The following is a 20,510-nucleotide window of genomic DNA, read 5'->3' as shown; positions in this document are numbered from 1 at the left end:
GCGGACGGGAGGCCATTTTTTGACGCGGTCGGACCCTGCACCACGTCAGAAAAAAAGGCCCTCCCGTCAGGCCACTCCCCCACCGCCGCCAGCTACCTCTCTCCCTTCTCCGCCGCCGCACCAAGCCATCGCCACGCTCGGCCGCTGCCGCCGTGCGTGGCCACATCTTCCGCGCGAGCACCACCTGCGTGCCACTGCCGCTTCGCCACCACCTGCTGTCTTCGTCTTGCTCGGGGCCACCACCACACTGCGAGCGCCGAGCCTGCGCGCGGCCAAGCCGGCCCGCACGGGCACCGCCTCCGCGACCACCCAGCGCCTCCACCTTTGTCTCCTCTGCTCGGCGCGGCCCCAGAACCTCCTCGTTGCGCTGGCCTTTTCTCCCCATCCACTCAACGCCGCCAGGCTGCCTTCAGGCCGCCGCCGTCGCCTTGGCCCGCGCCATCGTACGCCTGCCGCATCCTGCTCGGGCGCGCACGTGCGTGGGAGCCACCGGAGAGGATTGAAAGAGAGGGGAAAAGAGGGTGGTCACCTTCCCCTTCCTCCTCAAGGCGAGCAGATCCAGGTTGGAGTCGAATCGAAAGACGTGGATGCGGCTCCCGGAGCTCCCGGCGTCGAATATGACGGTGCACTTGTTGGCGTCGACGGGGCCCCACCTCCTGCCGGCGGTGGCGGCGGCGGACTAGGCGGGCGAACACGGCATGAGGAGGAACACGAGGGAGATGAGGGCGAGCGGGGCGAGGATGACGAGTAGCACGCCGCGGTAGCAGTGGAGGCGGTCGGCAAGCGTGTCAGGGCGGGCACCCGGCAGCGCGGAGTAGCGGCACATGTTCTTGGCATCGCTGTCGGCGCCCGGGATGAGGAGGTCGGGGGAGGAGGGCGTGCGGTTGCGGATGCGGCCCGACGGAGACAGCTTGACTGCCTCCTGCTCCATGGGATCCAGGGTGCGCGCGCTGCTGGTCTGCTCTACTCCCCGCCGAGCTACTGCTCTGCTCAGCTTCGTGGCTAGCTCCGGCCGCCGTCAGCCGCCTGCCCAGCTCCGGCCGCCGCCTGCCTTGTTCTAGCCTTCTCCTTGTAAATGAGAGAGAGATAGAGAGAGGACATTCAGGATGACATGTGGGGCCAGACATGGAGGATGACATGTGGGGCCAGACATTAAGGAGATAAGGCGCAGGGGCATTTAGGTCCAACCGTCCAACCGTGTCAAAAAAAGCCTCCCGTCCGCCACGTCAGCACAGCAAGATTCCTTTAGGCGGCGCGGTGTCCATCGGCAAATATCCACGATTATGAGATGTCTTCCCTCAAAACTTCACTTTCGCGGTGTCCCTGAGCTAAAACCACACAATTGCGATGTCCTATAGCAAAATTTGCCAAGATCTATACTACTCTTACTTCTCTTCCTGTATTCTTATTACTAGCATCTCATCTATTTTGCTATATTCTAGAATAAAGGTAGCAGTAGATTGCTTGCCAGCAAATTTTCAGCCAGCAACAGTAATATTGGAGTGAGTACAGCTTTAGATTAGCTGACTTTTCAAGGAAATTTTCAGCTTTCTTTCAGGCCAACCACTACAACTACTGCTATAAAATGATTTGCCAGCTGAACTGTTCTTGGAACAGGGACATGCTTAACTACACAGACCCCCTCACTCTCAGCTTCAGTGATGTATACTGAGGTTAGTTATATGATAACATCATGGATTAGTTGCTTCAGCAGATGAGACTGAAATGTGGAATTGATGTAGATTATTTGCCCAAAGCACTTTCTTTTGACTTCCTAGGATCCAACAGCTTTTTTAAGAATGGTTTAGGTCAATCCCTTGATGGATAGGTTGAACCTATAAAATAATAATCCACAAGAAGTTACTGTGCATTTACATTTGACTGCCAGCTTGCTCCTCTTTGTATTTTAATCCATTAATTAAGCATTATTTTGGCTGCCAATCCAATGCATACCAAGCATCTGTGTCCACCGTTAGAACGGCCATTCCAGACTATAATCTATCTATTTACTATATTAGATTAAAGAAACCATCGTGTTCGCTTCGGACTCTATAAATCTTCATAAATAGCTCCAGAAAAAAGTATCATGTTTGCTCTAAAGGATATAAATTCTCATATTAATCGAAGAAAAAGAACAAAATGTCTATACGACTGTGGTAGATCCAAACTATAATGATTTAGGTTGATTGATATAATTGTTAAAAAAAAATACAATTCTATTTTATCGCCCTTCTGCCGTCCTGTCGCCCGCGAGAGGAAATATGGGGGAGAGGGAGGAGTAGGGAAGGAATGAATCACTAGTATGTGAGCCCCACATGATGACTCAGCCGGTTGGACCTTGTCAACAAGCCACGTCAACGAAAATCACCTTTAATAGTTGAGGGGTCAATATATATGACAAATCAAATATATATATTTGAGGGAGTCCAAGTAGACTTATTCCGTGGGGAATTTGACTTACATGCGGCCCATGGTGGTTGGGCCGGAGAGGGATTCTTAGTTGGAATAAGTATTTTAGGTCACTTAATTTGTCTTTGAGTCTGAAATTCGTTCTTGAACTGTAAAACCGGATACAATGTATCACCCAACTTACAAAACCAATACAAACGAGATCCCTCGGTAGTATTACCCCTGTTTTGGCTGACGTGGCTCCTTTTACTATGTCTTCGTCTAACGTGGCATTGACATGGCAGTTTGATCCCGAGGAAATAAAAGGAGAAAAAAAATGAAAACTAAAAAAAATAAAACAAAATATGTGAGGCCCATATGTCAATTAAACAAAAAGAAAAAAAATAGTAGGACCCACATGTGAGTGGGTCCCACTTTCTCCACCTCACCCTCTCTATCTCTATCTCCTCTCTCCATCGGCGAGCGCGCGCAGAGAGGGTTGAGGCGGGAGGCCAACGAACGGGGCGGTATTTTTGTAGTAGGCTTGGGTCGGATTAATCTAATGGTAATGGGCTTACTATTATACAACTACACACATTTGAAAATACAATTATATCTCGTATTTTCGTATCTGTGTTGGTACAACAAAACCCTGTGCACAAACCACGGCACGCCGGAGCACTCGACGTCGGCGACACCGCTGACCATCTTGCTCCTCACGCTGTACACCGCAAAGCCGCGCGTCGCCACTGATGGACTGGATGACATCCGATCCAGCTTGAGCTCCAGCTTGGCCCACGCCGCTGTCAGGGTCTTCCCCTCGCCGGCCTCCTCGTCTCCTGAAGATGCATGTGAAACAAAGATGTACTCTGTTAGGTCAGGAACAGGGTACAATTCTCGGGGCTCTGCCTTGCAAATTTCCAAGGACGAGGACGATGGGGCTCGTAAGTTACATGTGGGCGACATGTAAGGCACCTGGGATATGAGTTACCTATATAAAGGTAGCCCATTCCAACAATATAAGCCCATCTAGCCCATTGCAAGTTGTCCATATATAAACTTAACCCTGATTCCTCACTCACTCTGCCCCATCCTCCCTCATCCAGTCGCTAGGTTCTAGCCGCACGTGCAACCCTCAACCAAGCTGCACGCCGCACGCACACAGTACATCTCTCTGCCCCATCCTCCCTCATCCAGTCGCTAGGTTCTAGCCGCACGTGCAACCCTCAACCAAGCCGCACGCCACACACACACAGTACATCTCTGGACCAAACCCCACGCAACCACGACAAAGAAGGCCGTTGGTGACTGCTCTTCTGGCGCCATCTCATCTCCGGCGGTCAACACCCCCACACCACACCAGATTCCTCCTTCATCTCACTACGTCAAATCGATGCTTGTTGTTGAGCTGCCTCATCGGTCGTTACCGCGCCACCACACCGGTCGTCCCCTCATCACCTCGTCTTCCAATATGCGTTGCGCCACCCCCTCCTCCTCCTAGGTATGGTAAATTCTCTTATGCTAACTCTTAATCTCCTCCTCTCCCCCCATAAAAATATGAATGTTTTCACCTATTCACACTCCCACATAAGTAAACATTTAAGTGAGTACTGTTGTTTACATTGCATTGGTTACCTGACATCATTCATTTTAGATCCAATGGATGCAGCAAAAAATGGTTTTAAATATTTTAGTCACCAGGGAGCTACACAACCCTGAGAGATAATTATGAAAATTACTCTGTTCAGATTAGAACTATATGTAGGTCAATATTAAAAATAATGTACAATACATATATCTTTAAAAAAGTGTAAACTACACATTCGTCTAAATATGTTGGTCAATAAAAATAAATGTGTACTTACATATACCTAAAAAAGTGTATACTACATATATGTCTAAGAATTGCATACTAGACACAAATGTATCAAAGGCAAGAATGGAAGCATGAACTGGAGAGTAAATTTATCTCTCCTAAGTGATTTAAATGTGACCTAAGGTCACCAAGATTGCCGAAGATAGAAGAGAAACTCATTCGTGCAACAATCGTAAGTAGATCATGAGATCAGGAACTCAAAAGAATTACTCATGATTTCAATATGAATATATATTCATTTTTAACTATGAATGTTATTTATTACATGTGAGCAGGACATGAATGTATGTAGAGATGGTGAAGCAAAGGCAGACGGTGGGTAACTTGGCTATTGATGGTGATCTTACCTACGAGATCCTCCTCCAGCTGCCGGCCAAGACCGTGCTCCGTTGTGGTGCCATGAGCAAGGCATGGTGCCGCATCACCACCAATCCGACGTTCCTCTCTGACCATGCGCACCACCGCCCGCTGGAGGCTCTCCTATACAACTCCTTTGGTAAGGCAGCAGGCAAGATCGACATGGAGCTGGACACCTTGTCAGTCGCTGTTCACTACCATGCGGCGGTGCCCGAGCGGTGATGCCTCGCAAGCTACCCTAGGTACAAGAACCACAAAACAGGGAGGTTGCCTCGCCTCGGGGATCAATGAATAGTATTGCCCCCTTATGGCCTTGTACAATGGCCTCCTCCTTTTTAGGAAGGGCATCGGCCACCACGTCATCTGCAACCCCACGATGCGGCAGTGGGCCGAGCTCCCACGGCTGACTGGAGGCAGAAACTTAATAGAATGCCACCGAGAGTTCGGGTTCTACTTCCACCTTCAGTACGACGAGTACCACTTGCTTTGCCATTGCACTATGAACCTCGCGGTGTACTACGTGGTCTTCTCAGTCGACGGTGATGAACCCCGACAGCTCGACGTGGAAGCCACTGGGATAGAACTATTTGGTACCAAACCAATACACCAAATCGATGATGGCACCGGCTGCTCTTCATGGCCTCCTGCATTGGTTGCATCATCTTGAGGGAAGGCTCACCAACCATATGGTGGCGTTTGACATGGTTGCCGAGACGTTCAAGGAAATGATGCCGCCTCTAGTGACCACGAAGTTCTTTGCAAACCTGCTAGCCATGGATAAGTTCCTCATGGCATCAAAGTTCACGGACTTGGGCATGGACCTCTGGGTCTTGGAGGGCTATGGAGTCATGGACGAGAGGTGGGAGCTCTGGCACCACGTCGTACTGCCATGGCAGCTAAGTGCAACCCTTAAACGTCCACTTCTCATCGAGGGAGGTGATAGCGGCGATGTCATAATGGGGACAACCTATGACTTGGGGGTGTACAATGTGAAGAGCAAGATATTCAGGGTTGTCGTCACCGTCAAACCGCCCGATGCCCTTCTCCTGTCACGGGACATGCTCAGGGAGAGCCTAGTGCCACACACTTTCTTCAACAATCAACAACCAAACCCAACCCGCTATGTTACAAAAAAAACAACTTGCTTGCCATTGTTTCGCTTCCTCTCCTAAAAGATTAGTTTGGAAAGAAATAATGTCGTTTAATCTCATAAAAATTCGTTGGATGATTCTCCACCAGTTGGGTTGAGGGTGCAGTTTAATCTATCGATTTAAATTCCTAGTACATTGTTCCTCTATCCGTGATGATCTCGTCTACGAGATGTTCCTCTGCTTGCCGGCCAAGTCCCTCCTCCGTTTCAACACCATATGTAACGCATGGCACCGCATCACAACTGATCTGACGTTCATCTTTGACCATCCACGTCACCACCCGCTCAAGCCCTCAAGTAGTCCATCTCAAGAGATCGATATGGATTTGGACGCCCTGTTGGTCACCATCCATCACCAGGCGCCAACATATAAGCGACGACCCCCTTTGCACGCTTCCCCAAGTACAAGAATTATGAAGCGGTCACCAAGCACGAGCATTATTGTTTCCCTATTGGGTCGGGAACATGGTAGAATTCTCGGAGCGGAGCCCAGCAAATTTCTAGGGATGGGGACGCGGGGATTGTAAGTAATCTACGGGTAACATGTAGAATTAGATGGGATGTGAGTTACCTGTAAAGGTAGCCTATTCCAAAAATATAAGCCCATCTAGCCCATTGCAAGTTGTCCATATATAAACTACTTAACCCTAATTCCTCACTCCCTCTCCCCCATCCTCCCTCATCCAGCCACTAGGCCATAGCCCCCGCCGCCGCACGCGCAACCCTCGGCCACGCCGCGCGCCGCACGCACATAGCACATCTCTAGACCAGCCCCTACGCAGCCGCAGCAAAGAAGGCCGTTGGTGACTGCTCCCTCCTCCGTGCCGTCTCATCTCCGGCGGTCAACACCCTCATACCACGCCGGATTCATCTTTCCTCTCACCACGTTAAATCGCTGCCTGTTGTTGAGCCGCCTCGTTGTCATTAACTCTTCGCCACGCCGTATCGTCGGCCGTCACCGGGCCACCGCGTCGGTCGTCCCCTCATCGCCTTATCTCTCAATACGTGTTGCGCCACCACCTCCTCCTCCCACTGCGCTCCTCCTCCTAGGTATGGTAAATTCTCTTAAGTTAACTCTTAATCTCCTCCTCTCCACCCATAAAGAATATGTATGTTTTCACCTATTCACACTCCCACATAAGTAGACATTTAAGTAGAAGTACTGTTTGTTTACATTGCATTGGTTACCTGACGGTTTGAAAGATTTTAGTCACCAGAGAGCTATACAACCCCGATAGATTATTAGGAATGATGGTGTGTTCAGATTACAAGTGTGTTTTGGTCAATAGTAATAAATGTATACTACATATATCCTTAAAAAAAATGTAAACTACATATATGTCCAAATATGTAGGTCAATAATAATAAATGTATACTACATATGTCGTAAAAAATGTATACTACATATATGTCTAAGAATTGCATACTAGACAAATGTATCAAAGACAAGAATAGAAGCATGAACTGGAGAGTAAATTTATCTCTCCTTTAAAACAAGAGACTAAAACAATTGTGAAACATAATCCCATCACACGCGAATTTTTGAACATTGGATTCAAATCCAATTTTCTAGATCTGATTTACCCCTTAAGGTTGTGTTCATTCAGGAGAGTTGGGAACACATTCCATCCGCTTGGAAAACGGAGCAACGCATTTTCTTATGATTAATTACGTATTTGCTATTTTCTTTTGAAAAATAGATTAATATGATTTTTTAAAGCAACCTTCGTATAGAAACTTTTTGTAAAAAAATGCACCATTTAGCAGTTTAAAAAGCGTGCGCGCGGAAAACGAGATATGTGAGTTGGGAAAGTTGGGGAAAGAACTCAGCCTCCTCTTCCACCTCCCAAACCCCTACTCCTCTTGATCCCACCGCATCCCACCACCTCCCACTACCTTGGATGCCACCATCCTTCGGCGATGGAGGCTCGCCGTACCCATACTCTATCGTATTCATGCATCAATCGTAGAGTAGATCATGATATCAGAATTGGCTCATGATTTCAATACGAATATTTATATTCATTGTTTCAGTACAAATTTTTATATTCCTTTTTAACTATGAATGTTATTTACTTCATGTGAGCAGGACATGATATGTAGAGATGATGAAGCAAAGGCAGACGGTAAGTAACTTGGATATTGACGGTGATCTCACCTACGAGATCCTCCTCCGATTGCCAGCCAAGACCGTGCTCCGCTGTGGTGCCGTCTGCAAGGCATGGCGCCGCATCACCACCAATCCGACGTTCCTCTCCGATCATGCGCGCCACCACCCACCAGAGGCCCTCCTGTACAACTCCTTCGGTAAGGCAACAAGCAAGATCAACATGGAGTTGGACGCGCTATCGGTCGCTGCTCACCACCAGGCAGCGGTGCCCGAGCGGCGACGCCTCGCTTGCTTCCCTAGATACAAGAATCGTGGAACAGGGAGGTTGCCCCGCACCGGCATCAGTGAACAGTATTGCCCCCTTCTGGCCTCGTGCGACGGTCTCCTTCTTTTCAGGAAGGGCTCTCGGTCGGTGCTGATGAACCCCGGCGGCTCGACGTGGAAGCCACTGAGATAGAACTATTTAGTACCACCCAATACACCAGATCAATGATGACGCCGGCTGCTCTTCATGGCCACTTGCATTGGCTGCAGCATCCGGAGGGCAGGCTCACCAACCATATGGCGGTGTTCAACATGGTTGACGAGACATTCAAGCAAATGACGTCGCCTCCAGTGACCTCAAAGTTCTTTGCAGACCTGCTAGCCATAGATAAGTTCCTCATGGCATCAGAGTTCACATACTTGGGCGTGGACCTATGGGTCATGGAGGGTTATGGAGCCATGGATGAGAGGTGGGAGCTCCGTCACCGCGTCGTGCTGCCATGGATGAGAGGTATGACCCTCGAACGTCCTCTCCTCATTGAGGGAGGCAATGATAGTGATGTCATTATGGGGACCGCCTATGGCTTGGGGGTGTACAACGTGAAGAGCAAGACATTCAGGACTGTCATCACCGTCAAGCCGCCCGACGCCCTTCTTCTATCGCGGAACATGCTTAGGGAGAGCCTGGTGCCACACACCTTCTTCGATAATCAACAACAACACCCAACCTGCTTGCCATTGTTTCACTTCCTCTCTTGAAAGATTAGTTTGGAAAAGAATAATGTCGTTTAATCTTATACAAATTTGTTGGATGATTCTCCACCAGTTGGGTTGAGAGCGCAATTTAGTCTGTCCATTTAAATTCCTAGTACATTCTTGTATTCTGTTGTGCCTTTTTGGGCTTGCAATTAAGTATTTGAACAAGTTATGTTTATGCTACACTGGAAACACATGTTTGTTTGTTTATGTTTTTACACAAGTTATGTTTTTTTTTTGCAATCTCCATGTAATTTTCATAATGCATCAATCTATTACTTTAGCTATCTATTTATATGTTTCATGCAAAATGTTTGTTAAATGCTTGTTTTGCTTGAGTTGCAACCGGTGAACTTTGTGGAAAATCATCAAATCAGTAAAGACTTTCTTGTAGTTGCCCCAAAATCACAAGGCTCTATTCACGTTGGATTTGATTTTGTGCGTTAAATCAAAGTAGTTTAAAATGCACCAAATGATTCATCCAAACTTTATATATGTGATAATAGTAGCTTGTTCCATGGATTACAGAAGCTAGCAATACACAATTGTTTTTTTTAAAAAAATAAATGGATCTAGAGCTGTGTCAACCCAGCTCCAAGATTTTCTCGTAGGAGGCCATCGAATGGCTTATCGGGGGAATTAGCCAAACGACATATTTACAAACGAAAAATAATTTACGAATAGAACTTCAATGAAAAAATCTCTAAATCAACTCCAAATTTAAAGTTAAAAATATAAATTTTAGCTGATAATAATAAGCATAAGTGAAAAGATGAGGCCAGTAGTTGCGCCAAAATCCGTCGTGTCGCTTAGAATTCAGCCCAACTTTTCTATTTGAAGGACAAATTCAGCCCAACTTGGTAGTGGGCCTCCTTTTTATCTCCATCCACTGGGCCGGCCTCCACCTTGAGAGAAGCCGTCTCCGCCGACACACGGCGACGTGGTCGCCGCGCACGACGCGACACGAGCCGAGATCCCCAACCCACCGGCGGCGGCGCGAGCACACGATCCGCCCCCCATCTCCGGCGCCGGCGATGGCGATGCCGTCGAGCGCCTCCGCCACGGCGCGGATGCTCACCGTGCCGGCGCTGCTCCTCCTCCTCTCCTCCGCCGCGCTCCTTGTCTTCCTCATCCTACCGTCCCTCTCCCCGTCCCCCGCCGCGCACCTCTGCGCCTGCTCGCCCCCGACCACCACGCACACCACCACTACCGTCACCACCACCACCACCACCGCCTCCCCGGCGCCCGTCACCACCTCCCCCGCCGACGTCGCCTGGCTCAAGTCTCAGCTCGCCTCCAACTCCCTCCCGCTCCTCGCCTCCCACGACGCATGGCACCGCCTCCGCAAGGGCATCAACCCCCGCACCCGCGAGCAGCAGCTCTTCGACATCAACAGGTATAAACCCCATCGAATACTCAGCCACACTGATTCATACTTCAGATCGCTGCATTTCGATTTAATGCTTCGCCGCTGCGCTTTAGTCTGACCTTGTTAGGTTACCTCATCTAGTTGGTTCCAAGCAGTCAAGTACCGTGAAAAAAATGTGATGCAATTGAAATTAACATCTTAGTAATGCACCTGAATTGCAGGCACCATGGGATCTCGCATTACCCGGATGAAGAGGCAACTAACCACACTGCGCTGCCTTGCCCCGGGGAGCTCCTGGTTGAAGAGCATCACAGTAACTATGGCGAGCCGTGGGCCGGTGGCCGTGATGTCTTTGAATTCCTTGCTAATGCCTCCGCGCTCACGCCTAGAGACCAAGTTCTGGAAATTGGATGCGGGACTCTTCGCGTCGGTCTTCACTTCATTCGGTTTCTGGAGGCGGCCAAGTTCCATTGTCTGGAGCGGGATGAGCTGTCCCTCATGGCTGCACTTCGCTATGAACTGCCAGCGCAGGGGCTGTTGTACAAGCGGCCAATGATCGTGAGAGGGGAGGATATGGATTTCAGCAGGTTTGGGGATACGGTTATGTATGATCTTATTTATGCAAGTGCTGTGTTCCTTCACATTCCGGATAAGCTTGTTTGGACTGGGCTCGAGAGGCTTGCAGGGAAGCTGAGGCCACAGAGAGGGAGGATTTTTGTGTCACATAATATTAAGTTTTGCTCAAGATTGGGTGGTGATGAGTGCACACGGCGGCTCACGGAATTGGGGCTCGAGTATGTGGGGAAGCACACTCATGATAGCTTGTTGTTCAACCATTATGAGATATGGTTTGAATTCCGAAGGCCAAAAGTTTAAGTCTTGATAGTTGGAAGATAGACTGGTGTGGCATCCATTTTGTAATTTTGGTGGTGTGAAGTGCAGAGCAAGCTATGGCCTGTAGTTGTATGCCAATGAGCTCTGACCTGAGATCGAGATCATTGTTTGCTGGGTGTTGGTTCACTTTCGACCACACACAACACTCAGGATGAAAGATCCAATCGCCCTTGAGCCTTCCGAATTACATCTGGTGAGTGGCGATTGAAGGCTGTAGTTTTCATTAGAGACAATTATTGGATTTACTGTAATGCTGCTAGTTTTTCTGCAAGAAATGTTTTGGTAGCTCAAGTCTTATACATTTTTAGAGCACAATATACCTACTATGGTCAAGTAGAACTGTATTACCTCGTAAGGTTTAGTAATATATGACAAGGAAAACTCTGTTATTCTATATGATCAAGGAGTACACTTTTGCTATGATACGGTATCTTGATAAATTGTTCAATGCATAAGCGTATTGTATTGTTAACTTACAGTTGGTCATATATTGGTAATTAGTTGGATGCATATGTGCACCATGGAGCTGTTGATATCATCAATTGGTACTTTCCTGATGTGGTGACCAAATCTGTATAAGCCCAATCTGAGCAGGAAATGTTGGGGTATTGTGAAATGGACTGAATCTTCTCATGTCTAAAAAAATATACTAAATTCCCCCAAAAAAATCATGGCTTACTAGTCATCATTAAATCAGTTACTGTCCTGAAAATAACTTTTTCATTTGAAGAGAATAACCGTCATTTCAACTTGAGCATATGCCCTTTCTATCATGATTCATGGGTTTTGCCTAGCTTGGGTTCTGTACTACTAAAGATGCTGACATGTGACATTGGCTGGTCCATCCTCTCAATTTCAAGATTTATTTCTGCTTTGTGGGGCTAAAGAATCATTGTTCTTTTGATTCTTCTTTAAAGCATCCGCTGCGCATCAGCGGCCTCCATAACCGATCCTCTCACGGCTGTATTTTTGCCTGCACATTGAGTATTCAGCTTATTTTCCTTCTCTCTACACAAACTTAATCTCCTAATACCCCATTTCATGTAATGACTCCACAAGAAACCATCATGTTTTCTTACAAAATGATGGGCCAGGTGATTTTCCTTTCGACAAAATTCTGTTTCAGCTAGTACTACATACAGTATGAGGTTATGTTGCTGACTTACTGTAGTTGATCCTTGCTTGTCAGCACTCAGCAGCTGCTACTGTTGGACTTTAAAATATGATCATATGCATATACTTTGTGCTGATGATACATACATACACCAATGGGGGGTGCCTTGAATTTATTGTCAACTTTTGTGTTAGCCAGTGTATTGCAGGTGGCAGCATCACACGCCTGAATTGGTCCAAGACAAGACTGCAGAAGAAGAAGAGGAAGAGGAAGCAGAGGCTGAAGGGTGGCCGTCGCCGTCGGAGGCTGAAGAAATCGCTGCCGCCGGCGCCGGGGACCCCTTGGAGCGCGTCCTTTTGTTGTATCTAGACGGGTCAGTGTAACCATCCTCGAAAGAGACTCGCATCCTCTTCCTTGTGCAAGTAGTATCTATGTACTTAAAACGAAGATGCATTGGATGATGGCGTCTTCTGTGCATTCACTCCGTCCGATCTACCAGTTTCAACAGTAGTAACTCTCAGATGATTTTCTCATCACAAAGGCTTAAGATTTTTGTGCTCTCAGAGCTGACGTGTTCCTTTCATGCTCAGATCAGCATGCACAATTGTTTAAACTACGCCCTATAATTAAGCCATAGATAGAAAAATGAAGGAAGCAACCAAAAACACTAACCCTCCTAGGACGACTTTATGTTTAACTAAGAATCGACAAGTCTTGGTGCAATAGTTAGAAATACAATCTTTTATAATTCATATTCCTAGTTTGAAATAAAGTTTTTATTTTTAGAACAGAGGTAGTAATTTACAAACAAAACTTTATATTGTTAGAGTCTTGGGCAACAACAAATGTATATGACAAAAGTAGTCCATAGAGATAGGACCCACATATATGAATTTTAACTATTGTAACCTTCACAATGTATATGGATAGCAAATAGTATTAGTAGGAGAGAAAAGATAGAGACAAATAATATATTTTATTCTCTATAGGCAGCCCATATACTTATGGGTAGCTTTTGTTATTTCTTTCCTATGGACTAGTTCCACAATATTGCTAGGTGGCTGAATCAAATATTATATTGCTTATGGACTACTTTTGGAGTACATTGTGGATGCTCTTTAGGATTGCTAGGTGCGGATCTAGAGGTGATGGGGAGTCCGTGTGTGTGCAGCGACCAACCTTGGTTCGCGCGCCTGTCGGCTCCCTCTCTTTATATATTAGCGCTGCGTGAGAGGGGTCCACTGCCAATAGATCGGCTGGCGCCCCCGATCAAGACGTGTAGGCGGAGTGGGGAATCGGTTTCCCGATTCCCCCGGGGATTGCAACTAACATATATATATGTATTATTGGTTATAAAAAACCAAAGTTGGAAAATAAGATATGTTGAAAAAAAACTCATTTTTTCAAAAAAAAAGAGAAAGATTTAAATTTTGACTGTAGCAAGTAGTACATGATAAGAGCCTCCAGGCTCCGGTGTTAAAAAATTCAATACAAAGCTTTAAGTTTAACATGTTTGATGTTTGAGTGTTCATGGTTAAACAGTTTTAGTAGTAGTTTGTTTGGTTTCGAAAAGTTCTATTCCGACTCCCACAAAATCTATCTTACGTTGTGTTCATCGTGTGAAATCTCCCAGATTCTACAAGAGTTCTGTCAACTCCTACGTCTAAGTACCGTGGACTGTGCGTGGGTCAGTGCGACACTGCGTGTTAACACCAGGACGTCTCACATTGTTATAGCTCACTTCTCTCTCCCTTTTATAATAGTTGTTTTGATTTTTTTAAATTATTTTAAATTTGATCAAGTTTATGAAAAATTTTTAGCAACATCTATGATACATAGTAGTTTCATTAAATTTATTAAAGGTAACATTAAATATATTGGGCAATATATTCGTTTTGTGTTAGAAATATTTCTATATTTTCTTACAATCTTAACTAAACTTAAAAGGTTTGATTTAAAAAAAAATCAAAACAGCTTATAATATAAGACGGTAGAGTTGTACTCTTGTCATCCCCGAATTGAACCCTAATTTTGTAGCTATACTATTTGATGCGATGCGAGGTAGCAGCGTTATGTTCCTCACACGCATGCGGTGACCAGGGGCGGAGGCAGGCCCAGAGTAGCTAGAGCTTGAGTCCTAGTCGTGCCTCCAAAATCTTGCTTAAATTTTGTTAATTTACCATATATTTTTTTAGAAAATTAATTCTCTATTAGTCAAGTACTGTCCTAGCTCTAGTTTTCTATAATTTCTGGTTACGGTGGTGACAAGTCATGTGGGCTTGACCCGCCCTACCTACGAACGCCTCGGCCCTTTTCGCTTTTTTCCATTGCATGCACATATGGCTTGCATTGCATTGGAGGACTAAAACTGTCATTTCCAGCAAAGTGTCTCGCTCTCACTCTCACTCTCGAGCCATCGTCTTCAGCTCGCTCATTACTGCACACTTGCATCCTCACACTTGCCCTCCTCCTCCTTCGCTTCTTCTTATGCCTCCTCCTCGCTTCACTTGATCTCCATCTCCATCTCCATCTCCATCTCCATCTCCTCCCGATCGAGCTGTAGTACACGTGAAGCTTTTCTTGATTCGGGTGTATCCATGGCGCGGGATGACGACCCGGCCAAGAAATTAGCTGTGGATGGCGGCGTCGCGGCGGCGGCGCGGTGCTGTGACTTCTGCGGCGGCTTGCCGGCGGTGGTGTACTGCCGCGCCGACTCGGCGAGGCTGTGCCTGCCGTGCGACCGCCACGTCCACGCCGCCAACACGGTGTCCACGCGCCACGCCCGTGCGCCGCTCTGCTCCGCCTGCCGCGCCGCGCCCGCCGCCGCCTTCCACCGCGGCGACGGCTTCCTCTGCTCCAGCTGCGACTTCGACGAGAGGCTCCGCCGCGGCAGCATCGGCGGCGGCGGTGACGAGCTGCCGCTCGACGACCGCGCCGCCGTGGAAGGGTACACGGGTTGCCCGTCGATCGGGGAGCTCGCGGCGATCCTCGGTGTCGTCGGCGGCGATTCCGACAAGCCGGCCGACGACGGCTGGTGGTCCGCGAGCTGGGAGGAGGAGGCGCCACAGGTGCTGAGCCTGGATGACATCATCGTGCCGACCACCTCCTGCCATGGCCTCCGACCTCTCCTCACACCACCCTCCCCTGAGGTAGGTAGCAATAGTGCTTTTACTGTTCACCATCAAGATTCCCTCTCTTATTTTAATTTTAATGCATGATAACACCGTTGATTTTTAACCACTCATCTTATTTAAAAGAATTATTAAAAAGTCATTTATTTTGTTGTGACTTGTCTCATCATCAAATAAACTACTCCCTCTATTTCAAAATGTTTGACGCCGTTAACTTTTTAGTACGTGTTTGACCATTCGTCTTATTCAAAAAATTTAAGTAATTATTTATTTTTTTTTCATATCATTTAATTCATTGTTAAATATACTTTCATGTATACATATAGTTTTACATATTTCACAAATTTTTTTTGAATAAGACGAACGGTCAAACATGTGCTAAAAAGTCAACGGTATCAAACATTTTAAAACGGAGGGAGTATAATCTTAACTTATACTTAAATGTTATGTGAAAAAACAATGGCATCATACATAAAGAAAACGGATGTAGTATTTTGTCATTTGTCTGACCTTAATCGTGTGGTGCAAAAGAATCAGAGTTCGCCGGACAACGGGGAGCTGGACGGCGAGGTTGTCCGGCAGCTAGGGGAGCTTGCCAGGTCAGAGGCGGCGGCGCAGGCCACCTTTGTAGCCGGCGATCAGCTGGCTTCATGGGCATCACCGGAGTTCACTTCTGGGCATGGTGATTTTGGCATTGAGGCAGCAAGCACTACAGTACCTTCTTGTGAGGTTTGATTCTGTCACTTGACAAAAATTACTATGCTTTTGATGTTCTTGTTCTTGAATTCAATGTGTAAACGACAAGAGTATGGCAAAATCATGCGTGATTTGGCTTTTGCTTCCAAATTGTAGTATCAATTTAATAAAAAAAAAAGATTATGCAAAAAGCAGTAGCCAAAAACTCTGGATTTGGGAATGTGTCAAATGGTAAATTAGCTTACAAGCCCTTGGAGATTTCGTATGTAAAAACATCAAACATGATTCCAAACTTTTTCGACAAAGTTAGCATGCATGTATGGGCATAGTATTAGTAAATGCCAACAAAATGATATGCATTGGAATATCATATTCATACCAATAGAGACACCGAGACTATTCAATCAATGATATTCTATTTGAAACATATCGTCCTGGTAGTGATATTTATATGCAGTGTTAAATGCGACCTTTGTAATTCAATCCCAAAAATTAAAATCCCTTTCAATAGAGTGTCACATGTCCACATGTATGGGCATTTTAATAAATCCATGTTCATTATTAGCACTCCTTAACCCGGGTTAAAAACCACAATATTCTGTCTTTCTCATCCTGATTTTAATTTGTCACAGAATGAAACATGGATCATGTCAACCGATTGCACTGACCCTACCGATGCAAGCAAGACGGACATCGCACGCGAGGAGGCTCCAGCAAGCTCATCTGCCGAGCCATGCCTCTCTTCGCTCGTCGAGATTTCAGAGATTTGCCGCAGCATGAGCTACAGCGGCAGTGGCATCGACAATGGCGGCCATGATCCATCAACCCTGGCAATAATGCCAACGCAAGCTCTGCCCAAGAAGGGAGTCTATGACATCGCCTACCCTGACAGGGGCACGGTGATTTCGCGCTACAAGGAGAAGAGGAAGAACAGAAGGTGAAGCGAATTCTACTGAATATTTTTTCCTCCTTTTAGATAATGGATTAAAAACCCGGCCTCTACATCCAGCACAGCCAACCAAGTTCATACATGAGCACTGAAGCTCCACCCTTTACATGGTTAACAAAAACAAAATAACTTGGAACACAAAAGGTGTCAAGAACAACCAACAAAACAGTAAAACCACCATCCAGGCACACCACATCAAACAGACACGGGAATTCTACTGAATTTTTTTTTCCTCCTAGCTTGAAGGAGATGCATTCATTGATCCATGTTCTTGTGTTGCCCTGAAAATCGCAGATTCGACAAGCAGATCCGGTACGAATCGCGCAAGGCTCGTGCCGATGGCAGATTGAGGATCAAGGGACGCTTCGCGAAGTCGAACTAGGCATGATGATTTCTTGGTCGGCTTATCAGTTTCAGTTTCTAGCATGGGCAAGAGGGACCCTGCTATACAATTCCTCTATTTGCATGATGTTATTATTGATGTGTCGGCAGCATATGATTTCCTTGCGTTTTCTTTTCCCAGCTTTGTTTGTGTGGTAGCATTGTTCAGTAGAAGTAATAACTACATTTGAGGAGAGTTGATCCAAATCCAACTCTTCTGTCTCGTTGTAGAAAAGGTTCAGTGCTAGATGTTTGTTGTGTTGCCATGATGTTGCTTTGTTCCAATTCTGATTTAAGACTCCTACTGGTTATTGCAGAAAGGTTATCTATAGTTGCTTGTCTAATGGCAGATGATGAAAATGTAATCCATTTCCTCTATCTAAATATTTTAGACTAAAATTGGCACCACATTCTCTTTTTTTTTTGGCAAAAAAAAGTCACTATCATGTACTCCTGAATTTAAACTTTAAAAAGATCAAGAATTTCCATAACGAAAATTCCTAGATCGATCATTGCCCTGATGAAAATGGCTGACCAAAATTTATAGATCAAGTACCTATATAAAACCAAGTAAAGGACGACTAAAATTAAGCACATGGCTGATGTCCTGATGAAAAATACTAGCACTCCATTGTACGACAGGATCTACTTCAGCATGATTCCAAAAGATACTTGAAAGCATCTTGTTGCGATGTGTACTTACAGAATCTCAATTCACACATGCTTGAAAAGACAGTAGAGTAATTTTCAGAGGGTTTCTTGGATACTGTGGTCTCATCAGTCATCAATGTATTTTTACTCACCACTTCACCAGTGTCACAGGGACAACTGTCCCTGATTTTCTTTTTCTTTTTGAATAAGATAATTGTTTCTGAATTATGCGAAAGTGATCGTGTTACTCTGCTGATAGTTGCTTTCAGAACGTACGAGATTAAAAATCTTGGCTTTGCTTCACTACACTGATCATTGGAATGGGCCGGCCCAAAAGTCAGGCCGGGCCGGCACGGGTGCCGTGCTTGGGCCGGACCAAAACCCCATGCCATGGGTATAGTTGGCCAAATAGGCCGCCTGGCACGGTACGGCCTAAGCTCGGCCGTGCCTGGGCCGAGGTTAGTCGGGTCGTCACGGCTCGACCAACACGTCGGGCCGTGTCGTGCCAGCCCACACTGCCCAGTCATGGCCTGATACGACTCGGGCTGTGCCGGGCCGGCCCGAAGGCACAACAGCAAATTATGCTTCTCCACAGAATAAGTCTAATTTTCGTCCCTCAACTATGTGAGCTGTGTTCATAAGGCTAGACATAAGTCTATTTTGTACTATTCCTTTTTCCTTTGGGCCTTGCCTTATATGGTTATTTAAGTCTACTTTTATCCCTATACTATTTTTCTAGATCACTTTGACTCCCTCAACTGACCGCTGAATCTAAATTGTATCCCTCGACCGCAATACCAGAAATATTGACCTCCGAATTGTCAAAACCGATACAATTTGACTCCCTTGGTGGTTTTGGAGGGCGGTTTCGCTGACGTGGCGCACATGTGGTAGTGTTGATGATAAGGACATCTTCCACTATTACCCGCTGGCAAAGACGCAACAAGGGGCCAAGTGGTCCAGTTGTAGTCGGGTGGTGACCGTGTGAGCCTCTGAATTATCCTACTTTGCTTAACTTGGGAGGAGGAAGCCACCTTAAAAAGGAGAGCCACCCTTCCCCCTATTAGACTAGTTTTTTAGGGAGATTGGGCATTTCCCCGAGTGGGTGTGCATAAGAACTGTTGGAGTCCGGACAACCTTTAGTTATTGGGCCTCGGCCAACACCACGTGGGCCGGATGCATCAGTTGACTTGGTCTTCATCCCGCGTGGCATTGACGTGGCGCTTATGTGGCATTAAAATTAAAAAAAATATGCGGGGCCCATTTGTCATTCACACAAAAAAAAATGTGGGACCCACTGACATGTGGGTCCCACATGTCATCTTCTCTCTCACTACCCTTCTTCTTCCTCCTCTCTCCCTTATCTCTCTCTCCCCCTTGACATGAGCCGGCGGCGCGGGGGCTCGAGTGGAGGCGGCGGCGAGCGGGTGCCAGGCGGCGGACCTCGGGCGACAGGCGCAGGAGCAGCTCCTCCTTGCGGCCCGTCCTCTAGCCGCCCGTCGTGGCCGATTCGAAGCTCTGGATCTGGGCTAGGTGCGTGGCATAGCGTGTGCATACCTCCGGTGATGTGGTGCGGGACGCCGAGCGCGACGAGGGAGGCGTAGCGGTCGCACGCGCGCTGGAGCGCGGCGAGCCAGCAGTGCGCCCCGAATACATCGCCGCTCAGCACGAGGTCACGGTAGAGCACGTTGATCGGGTTCTTCTCCTCCACCTCCATGTGTTCGACCCTGGTCACCTGCACATGAGCGCGCGCAATGTCAGAGCCGAAACCAAACACCATTGTGGCACATTGTTAGTGCAAGGTGGGGAACATACACGGGGATTTCGTGAAAACCCGCATATACCTCGGAGTAGCTATTGGCCATGTTAGCGATGAGGCATCCCGACGGGAGTCGGCGGGAACGCAGCGGTGGCACGCCGAAGTAGGCGTCGCGCTGCAGGTTGACGAAGATGTCAGTGATGGCCCATAGCCCCTGCTCGATCTGTCGGCAGTAGCGGACGAAGTTCACCTCCTGTGCATGGCTGCGCAACACTATCGACGGCGCCACCACAATCGTGGTCCACCGTGACAAGCCACCGCCGCTGCCTCCAGGTCCACAACTCCAGCGACCGCCCACCCGCCATCCTGCCTGCCGCTCTGGCCCCCGCCCTCCGTCGCCGCCGCCGATCCGGACGCCGCTCCCCACGCACGAAGAGAAAGAGGGAGAGATAGAGAAGGGATGAGAGAGAGGAGGAAGAAGGGATAAAGAGAGGATGACATGTGGGACCCACATGTCAGTGGGTCCCACAAATTTTTTTTGTGTATATGATAAATGGGCCATGAATATATTTTTTAATTTTATTGCCACATAAGCGCCACGTCAATGCCACGTGGGACAAAGACCAAGTCAACATTGCCACGTGTGCGCCACATCAGCGAAACCA

At 47.1% G+C, this 20,510-nt stretch overlaps 5 protein-coding genes across 8 annotated transcripts; 4 read left to right on the top strand and 1 right to left on the bottom strand.

Moving 5' to 3' along the window:
• The first annotated feature begins 4,558 nt into the window (after positions 1-4,558).
• LOC136357238 (uncharacterized) lies at positions 4,559-5,793 on the top strand. Its single transcript, XM_066312225.1, has 3 exons — positions 4,559-4,839; positions 4,961-5,132; positions 5,290-5,793. Exons 1-3 carry the CDS (start codon positions 4,559-4,561, stop codon positions 5,791-5,793), a joined length of 957 nt encoding a protein of 318 aa, XP_066168322.1.
• A 2,083-nt stretch (positions 5,794-7,876) lies between these two features.
• Positions 7,877-9,056, top strand: LOC136357520 (uncharacterized). The gene is made up of 2 exons (XM_066312798.1): positions 7,877-8,146; positions 8,278-9,056. The coding sequence occupies exons 1-2, from the start codon at positions 7,877-7,879 to the stop codon at positions 8,902-8,904; spliced, it is 897 nt and encodes a 298-aa protein (XP_066168895.1). The 3' UTR covers positions 8,905-9,056.
• Positions 9,057-9,809: 753 nt separating this feature from the next.
• LOC4344221 (uncharacterized) lies at positions 9,810-12,841 on the top strand. 3 transcript variants are annotated; one of them, XR_001547266.3, is made up of 3 exons: positions 9,810-10,297; positions 10,492-11,357; positions 12,477-12,841. XR_001547266.3 is itself a non-coding variant. In XM_015789664.3 (2 exons), the coding sequence occupies exons 1-2, from the start codon at positions 9,936-9,938 to the stop codon at positions 11,144-11,146; spliced, it is 1,017 nt and encodes a 338-aa protein (XP_015645150.1). In that variant the 5' UTR covers positions 9,810-9,935; the 3' UTR covers positions 11,147-11,584. The 3 variants fall into 3 exon arrangements, 1 of the variants encoding a protein (XP_015645150.1); XR_001547265.3 differs by having other exon boundaries at positions 12,473-12,841; XM_015789664.3 differs by lacking the exon at positions 12,477-12,841 and having other exon boundaries at positions 10,492-11,584.
• A 1,835-nt stretch (positions 12,842-14,676) lies between these two features.
• Positions 14,677-17,779, top strand: LOC4344220 (zinc finger protein CONSTANS-LIKE 13). 2 transcript variants are annotated; one of them, XM_015789950.3, is made up of 4 exons: positions 14,677-15,427; positions 15,947-16,138; positions 16,738-17,042; positions 17,349-17,779. In XM_015789950.3, the coding sequence occupies exons 1-4, from the start codon at positions 14,876-14,878 to the stop codon at positions 17,434-17,436; spliced, it is 1,137 nt and encodes a 378-aa protein (XP_015645436.1). In that variant the 5' UTR covers positions 14,677-14,875; the 3' UTR covers positions 17,437-17,779. The 2 variants fall into 2 exon arrangements, with proteins under 2 accessions (XP_015645436.1, XP_015645435.1); XM_015789949.3 differs by having other exon boundaries at positions 15,941-16,138.
• Positions 17,780-19,213: 1,434 nt separating this feature from the next.
• LOC112939688 (homeobox-leucine zipper protein HDG12) lies at positions 19,214-20,359 on the bottom strand. Its single transcript, XM_026027222.2, has 2 exons — positions 19,931-20,359; positions 19,214-19,821 (listed from the first exon to the last, which is right to left on the bottom strand). Exons 1-2 carry the CDS (start codon positions 20,357-20,359, stop codon positions 19,447-19,449), a joined length of 804 nt encoding a protein of 267 aa, XP_025883007.2. The 3' UTR covers positions 19,214-19,446.
• Between the last annotated feature and the right edge of the window lie 151 nt (positions 20,360-20,510).

The sequence above is a fragment of the Oryza sativa genome, chromosome 7 (genome assembly GCF_034140825.1).
Source record: "Oryza sativa Japonica Group chromosome 7, ASM3414082v1".
NCBI lineage: Eukaryota > Viridiplantae > Streptophyta > Magnoliopsida > Poales > Poaceae > Oryza > Oryza sativa.
This window is presented reverse-complemented; position numbering and strand designations above follow the sequence as displayed.